Source organism: Dasypus novemcinctus, chromosome 11 (genome assembly GCF_030445035.2).
Source record: "Dasypus novemcinctus isolate mDasNov1 chromosome 11, mDasNov1.1.hap2, whole genome shotgun sequence".
In the NCBI taxonomy this organism is placed as follows: Eukaryota; Metazoa; Chordata; class Mammalia; order Cingulata; family Dasypodidae; genus Dasypus; species Dasypus novemcinctus.
The window spans coordinates 83,773,149-83,790,301 of NC_080683.1; the positions used below are offsets into that span (position 1 = coordinate 83,773,149).

General features: G+C 39.6%; 1 protein-coding gene across 1 annotated transcript in view; it reads right to left on the bottom strand.

Moving 5' to 3' along the window:
- Positions 1-16,737, bottom strand: part of SEC63 (SEC63 homolog, protein translocation regulator) — a 78,274-nt gene extending 61,537 nt beyond the window's left edge. The window contains exon 1 of the mRNA XM_058307227.1: positions 16,315-16,737. Within this exon, the coding sequence (XP_058163210.1) occupies positions 16,315-16,438 (124 nt within the window). The 5' untranslated portion in view covers positions 16,439-16,737. The remainder of the gene's footprint in view (positions 1-16,314) is intronic.
- Positions 16,738-17,153: the final 416 nt, after the last annotated feature.

The window sequence follows — 17,153 nt, forward strand, 5'->3', positions numbered from 1 at the left end:
TACAATTCAATTAAAAAGGGAATTAAACCAAAGGCAAATACCACATATTATTTTATTAAACTTACCACAGTCACTTGGTTTGAATCTCTTCCAAGTTCAAAAAAAAAATTAAGTTTTAAAATAAGAACCTACAAAACTATATACCTTAAATGAAATACCATATAAATAGTAAAGTTCTTATACTATTAGAGCTCTCATGTAAAAAGTCCAATTACCCTAAATATCACCAGGCTTTGAGGAAAGTATCCATATGGGAGAGCTACTTGATATATGATATATAAATATATATTTGTAAAATATTAATACACAAATATAAATGTAAATATATGCACATATATATTCTGTCTACTAAATGGGTTGCAACAGCACTGAGTACACCTAGTGCCCAGGTCTTGGCTTCCAAGTACCAGTCCCCACTACCAGGAACCAGGGATCCTTGGAGAAATACCTGATTCCACCACTTAGGAAAAGTACCAATGAGTCCAAAATATCTTGCTTTGACAGAAATCAAGAAAGTACTCAAAGAATGGAGGATATGAAAAAGACTCAGAAACTAGAACAATGGGGGTTCCACTTGTCAAATTGAGGACAATTTGAACATCAAAATAAATCATGATAGTAAAACAAACTGTAACTCACTGAATAGAGTAAGAAACCATAAGATATAAATAAAGCAATTAAAAAATTGATAATGATCAGGATAGTTACATAGTTTCAAAGTACCTCCCACAAAATACCATGTACAAAGGAAAAAAGAATGACTTTACAGTGGGAAAATGTGGTAGGCTGAATAACTGCCTCCAAGATGTCCATACCTAGAACCAATAAATACGTTACCTTACACAAGCAAAAAGAACTTTGCTGATGTAACTAAATTAAGGATCCAGAAATAGGAGATTATTAGGTCGGGACCAATATAATCACAAGGTTCCTTTTAAGAGGGAGGTAGAAGAATCTAAGGCAGAGAAGGCAATGTGAGGACAAAAGCAGAGGCTGGAGTGATAAGCTTTGAAGATGAAGTAATGCAAGGCTGTCTATAAAAGCCGGAAATGGCAAGGAAATGGATTACAGTCTAGAGTCTCCAGAAGGAATCAACTCTGCCAACACCTTGACTTTAGCCCAGTGAAACTGATTTTGTACTTCTGGTCTCTAGAACTGTGAAAGAATAAATCTCTGTGGTTTTAAGTCACTGAATTTGTGGTAATTCATTACATCAGCAATAGGAAAATAATACAGGAAGGCTTGCAGACACTACTTTAATCAAGTGATTAGTGAACATCATCAGCAACGGAATAAACTGAAATCATTCACCACCTGATAGAATGCAAAGAGAAGTACACAAAATCAGCTTTGTGAAATTCCTACCCAAAGGTATCTAACTTGACTCCAATAAGGAAACATAAGACAACCCAAATTAAGGCTCATTCTACAAAATAACTGGCCTGCAATCTTTCAAGTCAAGTGAAGGGTGAAGAATTGTTCCAGACTAAAGGAGAATGAAGAAACATCTCAACTAAATGTGATGTGTGATTCCGAACAGGACCTTCTGTTGTAAAGGACATCAAGACAAGTGACAAAACTTGAAAGGGATCTGAGAGTGAGATGGTAGTAATATAAATTTTCTCATTTTCATCATTAAATTATATACACTTGTGAAATTATTAACTGGTGTTTTTGTCTGTATTTTACTAAATCAATGTAAGAAATCCTTAAAACTAGTCTCCCATTTTCAAGTATAAAGCCAAGGAAATATTTCATATGGTTACAGGAACAACACTGAGGTCTCTTTATGAACCAGATAGCTTGATCTATTCAGAGGAATGATGTTCCATAGCCAAGAAAGTACACGATTTTCAGGTTCCTTAGTTTTGCACAGTATGTGCATATACCTCCTCGTATGCCCCACTCTTCCAACCTAAAAATTACTCCTAAGCTAGGAAAATTCTTAAATCAATAAATAAATACTTCAGGAAGTGGTATACACAGTTAACAGTGGCATTTAGATTCCCAACAAAATTAAATATTTATGGTACACATTCCAACTCTATAACCTTAAGAAGTAGCTATCACAAGCAAAGTCCTTCCAGTCAGTTTTTCTATAAGACACTTAGAATACAAATAAGTTCATTTATAAACTTGCAGTTTATAAATTTACTAATTTCAAGACTACTAAAAACTATGTTAGGAATATCAGTAATTTATGATACAGTATTTTAAGACATTCTTTAAGTTTAGAGAAAAGGGAAATTCCAAAGTCAAAAAACAGTTCTGTGATTTAAAAAAACAACAAACAACATATCATGACAGGGTCAGCAACTGAGCACAAAGCTAATATGTGTGCAGAGGAACTCCAGGTTTGGGGCAGCTTGTGTTTCATAAGCTACAGAGTGCCTTTGCTAAAATAGCCACATTTACTTGTCCAAGGCAGTATGATCAGTCAGTTTATAACACTTAGCACCATATTCATAGAACCCTAAGAGGTGAAAGAAACCTTCAATGTCAGCCAGATCTGAGGCCTTCAAACCTATTGCCTGCTTACCACAAACAGTTTTGAAAAATAATCTGACCTCTTGTCGATTTCTAATTTAGCATGTAAAATTTTTCATGATAAGTTTATAGAGTTGCAAAGGATGTCAATTCTGACACAAAGTTGACATTGTAAAATAAAATGGTTCCATCACTTAAATTTAGTCAATGAAATCTAATAAATAATAGCCGTTTCATACCCACCATCATCCATTTACAATAATTCATAAGTAAGCCCTTCATTCTACTTCTCCCATGTAATTTTATCCTAATGTAATAAATTTTATCCTGGTAAGTCATTTCTTCTAATACTCCTTCAAATTTATTTTTCTATTCCCTGTGATCCTAAAATTTTCCTAATTTTTAATCTGAAAACTTGCCAAGGTTCAAAAGAAAAGCAAATGCCCATCCTTTTTATCTATAGACCTAGGGACTTTCATAAGCCATCTGTCTCTAAGCCAGTAGCTAACATTAAGAAAAAAGGGGGAAGGAATCAACTGTGGAAATCATTTGTTTCGTGGTGCATTTCTCAAACTCAACTGGACATGCAGGACAGTGGGAGTTTCTAAACAAATTACAGTCTGCTCCTAGTGGATCTGAGAAGGATGCTATGTGTCTCCTTAGTATGCTAACAATTCAAAATCCTTTCAAAGTGTCCTCTCTAGCTTGCATCTCATTTCCCAACAGCAGGATTACCCTGTTAACTAAATCACTCTTCATCTAATCCTCTCTCCTCTGTTTTACTTTTAGTCTTAATCTTAGAATGATAAACGAGAGTCAAAGTCAAAAGCTAATTATTTCTAAAACAAGAGAAAAAGAAATAGAGAAGCTAAAGCAATGTTAAAGTAAAGCAGTGCTAGCTAAGGAGAGACTTCTTACAAGGATATATGTCCCACTGGGACCTTTAACACTATATATTCAAAAACAAAAACAATATAAACTGAGCTGAAAGGCCTCTAGAGATACGAGGTACAGAGAGTGTCTTACTCAAGATCACAAGGCTAGACAGAAATTGTTTTACACAAGCTTATGGACTTTAATGCAAACTCATATAGAAGGTCTGGCATATACATAAGAGCAGAATAAAGAAAAAATCCATAAATAGCACTTCAGTATGTTTTCTTTTTAGTCCTCTTTTGATCTGGGAAGGGATAAAGGAGAAGGGGTGTTGGCAATATTGAGGGTATACAAACAGGACAGGGACATCTCTGTGAACAAGGAAGCTCTAGCAACTGACTGCCAGGGGCAAGAAACTTTCCTCAATAAAGAGCACTGGGGAGGCCTCAGCCAAACCTCAAGGACCCTTTGACAGAATCAGTGATGCCTGGGACCTCTTCCTGATGCCACAGCTGCAAAAGTGATAGTTTCTCATAGAGAAGGAGAACTTATAGGACAGAGAGAAGTCAGATAAATAATGAATAAGTGTATAAACTAAGCGATAAGCATATAAAAGCTGAAGTTTGTGTCAGGATCACAGTAGTTGTAATTTTTTACTTTTTAATTCATAAACAATCACCCATGCCTAGAAATTCACTGTCAACATCATTTAATGACTAATAAACAATTTAATAAAGACAATATAGTTTATTCACCACACTATAATTAGACATATAAACTGCTCCTAATTTTTCTGCTATTACGGACATCTTTAGTCCTTCTAGTATTTAGAACTACATTCTAAGAACAGAGTCCCAGAAGTAGAATTACCAGGATAAAGAATTTTAACATTTGTATAGCTCCTTTCTTAAAAAAAGGTAGGCCTATTCTTCTACTCATTCTATTGCTTTTTTGCACCATCCACCCATTCCGCCCATTGATATCTTCCTCAATCTTAAAGTCTAGTCAAAATCACCTAATCTGAAAATCCTTTCTCAATATCTACATCACCACATTCATCTCCTACTAGATGCAAATACTTTATCCAACTTTATCCAACTGATCTCCACACCAGTTTTCACTTTCTTTACTGTGCTCTAGATATAATAATCTGTATATTCATCTAATCCTAATCCTCCAACCACACCCAGATTGCAAACTCAATCAAATCAAGACATATTTATATTGCTTTCATCTGCTATACCTAGTAGAATCAATGAATGCACAATCATTAGCTACTAGATTAACTAAATAGGCAAAAATCTAAAGCCAAAAAGATCTGGAATCTACACAAGAAAATTCTCATCCATTCTGAGACAGACACAATTCAAAAATATGAGGAGGGGAGTAACCAGCAAAATGGCAGCCAAGTAAGGAGCTCCAAGAGAGACTCTGCTCGTGCTACAGGGCAGTTAGTAATCACACAGAGCTGTCTAAAGCACCTGTTTGGGGGCTCCATGAGACCAGAAAAGCATCCTACAACATCCTTGAAAGAATGGAAGAAGACTGCCCATCTGCAGAGAAGGCTCATGAGTAAAGTACTTCATGCTGCAGAGGTCAGAGCTCGTACTCCACTGAATGTTGGAAGATATTCCATGGCTGGAATTGGAAGCTCCACTTCCCAAAAGGGAGGAAAAGACAGCTGGGCACCAACTTCAGCTATTGATTAGTAAATTAGGCTGGCTAAAAGTAAAATGCTAAGAACAGCTAACGTTTGAAACTGTCCAAGTCAGAAAGAGGCCAGTAGCCACTATTTTAACTCTACCGCCAACATGAAGGGCAACTGGGCTGACAGAAAATCACAGTGCTGGTAGGGCTCAGCTTCTTTCCATCCAGATTGGATTGCAGTTCTAGTCTAAGCCCCAGCCCCACCTCTAGCAGGGAGGAACCTGCACCAGCCTCTCCAGGAAACTACAGGCTACTCCATGGAGGCTGGTGATCATTCTACCCTGGCAGCATAAGTTGCCATAGGAGCTATTCTGTGACTGGAGTTGGAAGCTCCATTTTCCAAAAACAGTAGAAGAAGGGACGGTTGGATACCAGCTTCAGCTACTGATTAGTAAATTCTGCTGGTTAAAGTATAACCCTAAGAACAGCTAAAGTTCGAACCTGTCCAAGTGGAAAGAGGCTAGCAGCCGCCATTTTTACTCCACCCCCAGCATGAGGGGTAGCAGAGCTGATTTAAAAATTACAGTGCTGTAGGACAGGCTTCTTTCCACCCAGATCAGACAGCAGCCCTAGCCCAGGCAACAGCCCCACCTCTGGCAGGAAGGAAGGTGGCAGAATTTGCACCAGGCTCTCCAGGTAATTGCAGGTATGTTGGGTTGGCACAGACTGAACAGTCAGACACCTGGGGCTCCATCCCCACACCCCAATAGCTTAGGAGAGGAGCTGTGTTTCCTTAGCTTCTCTGAGCAACTGCAGGTACTTTCAGTCTACACAAACTGGTTTATTAAGCACCTTCAATTCCATCTCCACCCCTCTAACCCCATAGGATAGAAGGGGGCTGGGGTTTCCTCAGCTTCTCTGGGTAACTACAGGTGCTTTCGGCCCACAAGAACTGAATAGTCAGTCACCTATAGTTCCATCCCTGACCCCAAGTAAGCTAGAAGGGGAGTTGTGTTTCCTCAACCTTTCTGGGCAATGGCAGCAATTTGGACTGCAGAGCCTGGACTGATGGGTACCTGTGGATTCACATCCACCTCCTAAAAGGACAGGAGGGGTATGGTGTATCGTCAGCCTCTCCAGACAACGGCGGGTATTTTAGACCAACAGGGACTGAACTATTTGGTGCCTGTGGATCCATCCCCACCACCCAATAGGACAGGAGAGGGTTGGTATTCCTCAGCCTCTCTGGGCAACAGCAGGCACTTTCAGCCTAGACAGACTGAAATGTTGGGCATCCATGGTTCCATTCCTATCCCCTAAAAGGCAGAAGGGACAGTACTCCCTCAGCCTCTCAGGACAACTGCAGGTGCACTTGGCCCTCAGGAATTAAATTTGAAGAGGCAGAAGAAAGGATCAGTGAGCTTGAACACAGGGCCTCTGGAAGCGAACATACAAAAGAGCAGATGAAAAAAAAAATGGAAAAAATTGAACAAGGTCTCCGGGAAGTAAACAACAGCAAGATTTGGGCAAACATAAGAAGAAGAGAAAGGAAAAGAAGCAGAAGTAATATTTGAAGAAACAATAGTAGGGAAGCGGATGTGGCTCAAGTGATAAGACCTCCGCCTACCACATGGGAGGAGCCAGGTTCAATCCCTGGGGTCTCCTGGTAAAAAAGAAGAGAAAGCATGCCTGCGTGGTGAGTCAGTGCCCGCATGGCGAGTTGAGTGCACATGTGGTGAGCCTGTGCCCCTGCAAGTGCGCACATGGTGAGCCAAGTGCCCACATGGTAAGCCAGTGCTCACACAGTGAGCCAGTGCCCGCATGGCAAACCAAGTACCCGAACAGCAAACCAAGTACCCATGCGGTAAGCCAGTGCCCACACAAGTCAGTCACACAGCAAGATGACAATGCAACAAAAGAGAGGTGAAGGGGAGAGTCAAGGTGAAGCACAGCAAAAACCAGGAACTGAGGTAGTGCAATTGACAGGGAAACCCTGTCCACATCAGAGGTCCCCAGGATTGAATCCCAGTGAATCCTAGAGGAGAAATACAAGAAGAGAAATAGATACAGAAGATCACACAGCAAATGGACAGGGACAGCAAAAACAGCAGGGCAGGGAAGAAAAAATAATAAATAAATGTTAAAAAAAAAAAAAAAAGAAAATTTCCCAACCCTGTTGAAGGACATAGATAATCCATGTCCCAGAACTACAACGTACTCCCATCCAAATAAATCCAAAAAACCAACTCTGAGATACATACTAATCAGAATGTCAAATGCCAAAGACAATTCTGAGAGCAGCAAGTAAAAAGCAATTCATCACACACAAGGGATGCCTAACAAGAATAAGGGGTGATTTCTCATCAGAAACCATGGAGGCAAGAAGACAATGGTATGAAATATTTAAGATAGTGCAAGAGGTATTTTAAGAATCTTCTATCTGGCAAGAGTATCTTTCAAATATGAGTGTGAGTTTAGAATATTCACAGATAACCAGAAACTGAGAGTTTGTAACCAAGAGACCGGTTTTGCAGGAAATACTAAAGGGTGTACTACAGTCTAAAAAGACAAGACTGGAGAGGGAGGCTTGGAAGAAAGTCTAGAAATGAAGGTTATATCAGTAAAAGTAACTAAAAGTACCAAAAGAATGGTGAAAATAAAATATGATAGATAAAACCCAAAGGTCAAAATGGGTGAAATAAGAACTGCCTTATACAGTAGTTCATAGGATATATACTGTATATATAGTATACTGTATACTATATATACAGTAGTAACATAGGATATTTATAGTAATAACATTGGATATTAACGAATTAAAAAACACAGACTGGCAGAATGGATAAGAAAATATGAGACATCTATATGCTGTCTACAAGAGACTCACCTTAGACACAGGATATTAATAGATAGTGGGATTGTAAAATGGGAAAGCTAAATACAGAACTGCCATATGATCCAGCAATTCCTGTACTAGAAACATATCCAGAAGAACTGAAAACTGTGAAACAAACAGACATCTGCATACCAAAGTTCACAGGGAGCATTATTCACAACTGCCAAAAGATGGAAACAATCCAAGTGTCCATCAACCAATGAATGGATAAGCAAAATGTGGTATATACAAACATATGCTGCAATAAGAAGAAATGAAATTAGGACACATGATAACATGGATGAATCTTGAAGACATTATGCTAAATGAGGTAAGCTAGACACAAAAGGGCAAATATTGCATGGTCTCATTAAAATAAACTAATAATGAGGAGTAAACACATGGAGTCAAAACCTTGAGTACAGGCTATCAGGAGATAAGAGGAGGGCTGAGAAGGACTACTGATGCTTAATGTATGTAGAAGTTTTAGTTAACCTGACTGTAAAAGTGCTGGAATGGATAGAGTTGATGCTAACTAACACAGTATAATGAGTAGCGCTGGTTTATAAACGGGAATGTGTCTGGAAAGGGTAGTCTAAGGATGTAAATGTCAATGGAAAAAAAGCAAGAGAATAATCTAGGGACTGAATAACACAGTAAACCCAAAGGTAGATGGGAATTGTGGTTGATAGTACAGATGCAAGAGTGTCCTTCTGTGAGCTAGAGCAGATTTACATCATTACTGCAGGGTGGTGGGTATGTGGAGAAGCATGGCAAAAATACAACTGGTGTGACCTATGGACTGTGGTTAACAGCAATACTGTAATATTCACGCATCTATGTCAAAGATAAACTGTGTTGATAATGGGGGCGTATGGAAGAAGTGTGCCAAAAGTACACTATGGACCCTGGTTGGTGGAAATAATCTAAGGATATTATCTCATAATCTATAACAAATGTTCCACCGTGGTGTGGTATGTTGATGAAGAAGTGTTACATGGGAATTCTATGCATGCACATAACTGTTTTATAAGTTTGCCACTTCTGTAATAAATATATTTTTAAAAATATTAATAGGGTGTGTTGGGGGAAAATACTATAAATGTAAGAAATGGACTACAGTTAGTAATAAGATTTTGATGATGTTCTATCATAATTTGTAACAAATGTCTCATAGCAATGCGAAATGTTCGTGGCAGGTTGATGAATGGGTTCCCTGCATGATGTTATACATGTTTGTTTTTTAAGTTCACAACTTTTACTATACACTTATTATTTATTTATGTTCATGAATGAATACTTCAATAATTTTTTTTTAATGTAAGGAGTACCTCTTTAAGAGAATGAAGACCACCTTTCAAAGAAACAAATTAAGGAACTGATATAACATCACTTCTCATCAATAAAGTGTAGTAATAATATTTTTAAAAGAAATCCATGCACAATATGGATATGTTTTTAAAGATTTCCATGTCAATAAAAAGATTAAGGAAACAAACACCTGAGAAAATGAAAATAAACCTATCTTCTCCAAAATCAAGCACGTATGCAACATAAACTTTAAATAAAGACAATTTTACATTAATCTAATGTTTTTCACATCTCTAATGTCTAAATGTGCTAGAATTCATATTGCCAAGTTCCCAGCTGGTCTCCTATGCTATGTAGTACCTTAATGTATAAAGGCTACATGTCTGATAACCCTACCAGGTTGGAGGGAACAACTTTTCTTTTGTGCAACTCAAATCTCTAATTATTCCTTCAATATCTAAATTCTTAGGAAAACTATATGCAGACATTCATAAAACATGCTCCTTTAAGCACAAAGTTAATACAAACTAATTTTTTATAATGTTAAAAAACATTCCCCTGGACAAAAGAGATTGAAATAACCAGCTCTACTATAATTAGAAATCATCTAGATAAATTAAATCAATTGAAAGACAATATTTCATTTTAAACAGAAATGTTCATCCCCATCCTTTTCCCTGCACTCAAGATCACAATTAATGTTAACAGGTTATAACTGGGCCAATCAGTAAATGGCTTTCAAGTGGGTGAAAAATAAAAAATGAGAATAAGTGAAAAATCAAGAGCTGAACTCCACTTTCTCATTCCCACCAATGTGTTTATATCCCATAATTAACCCAATCCATCTTAGAATTCTCTTTCTAATCTGGCCATTCCTCTACATCCTAACTTTTCAATGGAGTACTACAAAAGCCTCTGAAATGGACTCCCTTCCTTGCTTTGACCACCCAGTTACCAGCTCCTTAGCCACCAAAGAATTCTCCACACAAAGCTCCACAAAAACAAACTGACCAAGGTATTATCCTACTTAAAAACCTCCACTGCTTACTCAATGACCTACAGGAAAAAGCACAGCATACACCACGTAAAGGACTAACTTACTGAATACCTCCACGTTTTACATATACTTTCCCCTACATCTGGAAAGCCCTTCTCCCACCTAGCTTTTAAGACCTATCTCAAATTACCTCCTCTGCATGAAACACTTCCCTAAATTCAAAGACAGAATTATTCCTCTTGCCATTTTAATACTTATCACAATATGTTATTATCTATTAAATTACAGGAGGCAGTAAAGAGCAGTCATTATAAAGAGAAGTTTTGGTATTAGACAGCTTTAGGTCCAACACCTAGTAACTACATGGCCTCAGGCAAATTGGTTGCCTCCTCTAGAGCTCAATTTTCTTGTCAATAAAATAGGAATAGTACATGAATCTAGCTCAAAGTGATATTGTGAATGTATTCAACACTACCCACCTTGAGGCTAGTAAACATTCAATAGACAGCAGCTAAGCTGATGAAGGGATGAAGAGGACCAGCATTACCTGTCTCAGACTGGAGGGGGGATAAGGTCTTCCTCCACAAGTGGGAGGGACTACATCTAAAGTCATCCCCACAAGGGAAAAATGCGGGGGGAGGGAGAAGCATGCACACACCTTCATACCTTCCGGTTAAGTCCATTAAAGGCAATTCTTGTCCTTTACTTTGTGTTTTTCTGCACTGGGTATATGCAACTTCTGAAGAAAAAGTTGTATGCACTTAAAAATCTAACCCATCACTTAAAAGCAGCATCTAGAATAAAGTCGATGCTCTATAAATACTTGCCAAATGAAAGCAGTTCTACAGTGCATTAATTTTGCAAGCATGTTTATATGCATTTCTTTATTTGCTTCCCATAACCATTTCTTGGGTAGATAGGGCAGATTATTACCTCTAGAAAATGAGGTCGAGCATTCAGATATAACTCAACAGGTATTAGACTGGAATTTAAAACCAAAAACTCCTAACTTCAAATTCAAGATTCTTCCAACTATACTATTAAGCACCAAAATTGTCTCCTACGTACATTCCAAAGTCAGAGAGCAGATTCATTTGCATACTGTTTGAGAAAGAGCAAAGAAAAATAAATGCAACTTTTTAAAAAGTTGCATTAATCCTTTCAAATAATGAGGGAAATAAAAAAATCTGTGTTTTATAGATCTACCATATGACCCAGCAATACCACTACTATGTATATACCCAGAAGAACTGAGAGTAGTGAATGAACAGACATCTGCACACCAATGATAACAGAGACATTAGTCACAATTGCCAAAAGATGGAAACAACTCAGGAGTCTGTCAACAGATGAATGAACAAACTGCAGTATAAGACACGACGGAATATTATACAGCTATAAGAAGAGATGAAGTCATGAGCATATGACAACATGAATGAACCTGAAAACATTGAGTAAAGCAAGCCAGGCACAAAAAGGACAGCTATGTATGATTTTGCTATTATGAATTAAATATAATGAGCAAACTCATGGAGTTACAGCTAGACTATAAATCACGAGGGACTATGGTTAGAGAATGGAAAGTTGAGATTTAATCTATGCAGAATTGGTAAAAAGTTGTTAGTAAATGTTTGAAAATAAATAGAAATGGTGAAAATAAATAGAAAATCATAGAATTTGTAATTAGTACTGCTAACACATGGGTATGATAGTGGTTTGTTTTTAGAGTAATGAAAATGCTCTAATATTGGTTGAAGTGATGAATGCTTAACTCTGTGATTATACCAAATGTCACTGATTGTATACTTTAGATAAACTGTATGGTTTATGAACAAAAATACTAACAATAGTGTGGGTTGGGGAAAAATACACCAATGTAAGATATGGCTATCCTTAGCAGTAATGCTTTGACAGATGCTCTTTCATAATTTGTTACAAATGCTTCACAACAATGCATGGTATTTGTGGTGGGGTGATGTATGGGAGCTCTGTTATGCATGTTTGTTTTCTAAGTTCACAACTTTCACTATACATTTATTGTATATGTATGTTCATGTATAAATGATACACTTCAATAAATTTTTAAATGAAAAAAACAAAAAAATCTGAGTTTCAGTTAAGTATCAAATCAAATGGTTCGAGAAAGCCTCCATAACCAGCAAAAACAGCAAAAGCTAACGTGACTCAATATGTGTCAGATATTGGGGGATTTTTTTGTTTTAAAACTTTTTACACCTATTTTTTTTTCTCTCCCTTTCCTCCCCTCGCCCCAGTTGTCAGCTCTCTGTTTCCATTTGCTGTGCGTTCTTCTGTGACCACTTCTATCCTTATCAGCGGCACCAGGAATCTGTGTTTCTTTTTGTTGCATCATCTTGTTGTGTCAGCTCTCCGTGTGTGCAGCGCCATTCTTGGGCAGGCTGCACTTTCTTCTGCGCTGGGCGGCTCTCCTTATGGGGCACACTCCTTGAGAGTGGGGTTCCCCTACGCGGGGGACACCCCTGCGTGGCATGGAACTCCTTGCAGGCATCAGCACTGTGCATGGGCCAGCTCCACACAGTCAAGGAGGCCGGGGGTTTGAACCGCAGACCTCCCATGTGGTAGGCAGAAGCCCTATCCATTGGGCCAAGTCCGCTTCCCCAGAAACTGTTTTAAATACTCTGCATGTATTTAATTGTTCAATCTTCACTTTAATGTTATGAAACAGATAACTACAGTCTCTATTTTATAGATAACTAAAGCACATATAAGTTAAATAACTTGCCTGAAGACCACATGTACAACCAGTATGCAACAGAGCCAGGTTTGAAAACCAGGCAGTTCTGAAAAAGGTCAAAGAATTTCAAAAGTAAGGTCAAAGTGTCAAAAAACAACCAAAAAAAAAAAAAAAAACCTTGGAAAAAGTAATGATATATTTTATCTCATCTCAAAGGATCTATAATCCTTAGCCCATGAAAATATAATAAAAACATGCTTTCGATCATTCAATTTAGTGATTTTCTCATTATAAAATATCCTGAGAACCAAATGATAAAGAATGTTTAAAATAATGTGACTCTTCTATTGTAAATAAAAGTAGTAAATAAAATTATACACCTAAGTATAATGGCCAGATTTATTAAATCACATACAAACATTAAGAATACACTTTTTTAAGGGTAGGCAAGGGAGTAAAGAGTTTACTGAGAAACAAGGGAAAAGAAAAAAAAAGTAGTACACACCCCAGACACCGGTGTGGGCGTGCTACAGAATACATATCATTTTAAAAACACCAAGCAAGACAAACATTAACAGTCATCAAGAAAGAACAAAGTGGGCAGTGCTTATAAAAGGTCTCAATACAGTGTTATGAGCAATGCCAAATTTGGGTAGTGCTAAGGTAAGTATGTGCAAATATATCAAAATGGTAAGAGTATCCAAAATACATAAAGCTCCAATCTCAGCACAAAAGTAAATCCTTTGGAAGTCATTAAGAGATGACCACAATAATCTGGTTGTAAATTCATGTTATTTAAGATCAGTTTTGACAATATTTAGCTTTCAAATACAAGAATTTCACAGCTTTGGTCAGTGTTTCTTAGTTCTATAAAACCAAAGGCTAAACCAATCTTCCCCCCAAGGAGCACATTTCAAAATAAATACACTGCCTCTCAAAATGACAACTCCAGCAAATGACCATTACTAATAAATTTCTCCCCCTCTTAGTAGCACTTCTCAAACCTACCTATACTTCAGGTATCTTTTAAAATACAGATACACAGCACCTACCCCAGATCAATTAAATCACAGTATTTGGGGATGGAGCCCTGGCATAAAGGATTTTTTTTTAAGTTCCCCAAGTGATTCTACTGTGGAGCCAGAATTGAGAACTACTGTTCTAAAAAATGTAAACGATGGAAAAAATATCCTTTTAATAGCATGGTAATTTTAAAGAAACAACTCAAGTTATTAGGATAGACCCACAAAAAAAGGCCAAATGTTATCCACCAACTGACATGAGAATAGTATTTAAGTGGCCTTCATTTTCATAATGTAATTTGGACAAGACTAAAATACATCAACATAATCACATTTACTGAGTAAGGAAGTCTGAAGAAGAGCCAGATAGAATAGAGGGGTAAACCAACACCCATAGTTCGCCTAATTTTCTGTCTAGCAACATGGAAACAAGAGAGGGCTTTGAAGTTAAGCAGACCAGTGTACCAATCCAGGTTCCCCCCAGAGGAAAGTTACTTAAACTCTCTAAACTCAAGTTTCTTCATCTGGAAAATGGGAATAATAATAGTACCTACCTCACTACATTTTTTAAAGGATTAAATAAAAGTCCATGGCTCAGAAATAGTCAATATTAATTCCCTCCTCCTAAACCACCGCTTTTCCTAAGCCCACCTATAGGCCGAGGGGGCTCAAGAATGACTTGCCTCTTACATTAATGATCAAGCAAATTTTATAACACAAAACCCACCATAAAAATATGACTTGCAAATTTCAAAAATCCAGTGTAGATTAAAATGACGACTAATTTCTGAAATCAAGTCATCTTGTCAAACCATCATCTAACCTAACCTACTCTCCCAACCCTTTGTCCAACCAACAGCACATAAATGGGTGACAGGTAAAATTAAATTGCTATAATGCAAAATGCACTCTTTTAACACTAAAATAAAATTACCAAAAGAATGGCCCAAGTTTTGCAAATAAAAGAAACTATTATGGTATCAAGACTTCATCATTTATACAAAACCACTGTCCAAAGAAACCACACAATTTAAATGCACTTAGGAAAAGAAGGCACAACAGTCCAAAATCCAATTTTCATAAACTATCCACTGAATAAGAAAAACATTAAGACTGGTAACTTTGGGCAGTTTTGTGTCTAATGGATATTTAAACTTATTGTCAAATGTACCAACAGATGGAATTCTTTGTTACTATTTATCCTGAATTTAGTTTATTTTAGTTCCCTTATGTAACTCAAGATTTTACAAGGTACTGAATTAGTCTTAAAGTATAAAAAATTCTGAACTATTTAATGCTTCACTGTTAATTTCCGCAAAGTACAGTATATAACCTGGATAACCTAGATCTCCACCACACCAACCTAAGAGGCTATGTTTAAGCAAATGAGCATAGCTCTTACTGGGATAGAAAGCTTTCCCTAACGTCAATTCTCAAGTCACAGTTAATGCTACCATAAATAACCTATTAGGTCCTTGCAGTTCCATCCGCTTTAAGAATTATATCACCTGCCATATGTGCAACAAATGGAATCCAAACATAAATGCCTTGAAAAGAATCTCTATTATTCTGTATTCTAATACGATGGTTCAAGTGAAAAGGTTTTAAACTAAAAGCAAATGGACCACGACCTCCCAACTCCCTACAAGGTGAATTAAAAGAGCCTTAATCCTTCATACTTGCACTTTTCCCGTAATAAACAGGAAACTCCACATAGGAAAAGGAAATAAAAGCTTATTTTTGCTAAGGGAAATAATGGCATTGCATTCAACCCCCACGGTGTGAGGGAACAAATGAAAAAACAGGGGGGAGGGGCAGGGGGCGATTGGTGAGCTCAGTTGGGAGTCCTAAACATGCCACTCAGCTCAGAGGGTACCCAATACATCTGTAACGACAGCTGCAACAGGGAACTGGGGGCGTGGGGGGGGGGGGGAGGACCGTGACTTGGGGGCTTAGAGTAGTGTCTGCACGTCCGGCTTCCACCACTACCAACTCTTGTCTCACCTCCCAATTCCCATCCTCCCCATCCCACCCTGCTCCATCCATAAAGAAAAGAAAGGGGGGAAAAAACAATAAAGCCATAGGCAGTGAAGACAAAGAGACAGGAAGACGCCGCAAGAATCACCCAGAACAATGGGGGAGAGGGTACGACGCGCAATTCCTGAGGAGGACAACCAAGAGGGACGGAGCGGAGCCCGGGGAGGCACCGAGGGAAGCACCGCCGAGCCTGGGCCCCTGGCGGACGCCTGGACGCGAGGCCCGGCCGCGCGGGCGGTGTTACCCGGACGCAGCCGGCGAGGCTGGGCCGGGGCGGGCGGGAACAGCGGGGACCGAAGACGCCGGCAGGGCCAGCGAGGGTCCGCGGACAGTCGCCGGAGGGACTCACCAGCATTCTGGTCTCGGGGCCAGAGGTAGTATGTGGCCGGGATCACGATGAGCCCCACGAAGGAGGTGAGGAAGTAAAAGAAGGTGTTCCCACTGTCATCGTACTGGAACTGTTGCCCCGCCATGGCACCCCCTCCTCCTCCTCCCTCTTCTCACCGCCACCGCCACGACCCCGCTCTGCGTTCCGGCTCCCAGCGCCCCGGTCCGGTGTGGCGTAGCTCGGACGCCACCGCCGTCCGCCTCTATCCCCCCCCACCCCCACGCCACTCTCACGGACACGCCGCCGCCACCGCCGCTACCTTCGCTAGATCTCGCGAGAGGAGGTAATCCCCGCCTCGCTCGGTTTTTCCCTCCCCCCGACTCTCCCCCACACGCTCGCTAAGGGAGACGTGGCGCGCACAGCCGTGGGACTCCACGAGACCCCGCCTCCAGTCCGCCCTGGCCCCGCCCCCTAGGCCACGGTCCCGCCCCCGAGGCCTGGTAGACCGTCCCTAAGGCTCCGCCTTTGACCCCAGAGTCCCTCCTCCTCCCTCTCCCGCTGTTTCCCGGGGCGTTCCACCGGGTACCCCAGGTGTGTACTGGGCACCCCGAAAGACTTCCTCGCTGAGCTGTGGGCGCGAGCGGTCCACCTGGTTGCGAAAGGTGTTGGAGCTATTCGGAGCTGAGCTGAGCCTTCCTCACCTCCCCCTGTCTCCACCCCCGTGTCCTGCCCTCTCGCTTTTTAAGTTTCCTGCTTGATAGTACTGCGTCCTTAGGTCCCGGATCCGCTCCTCCAGCCGCCACATTGTGGAAACAAGTGTTATTCAGGACGGGGCGGTGGCGGAGGGGAGATTGTTCGCA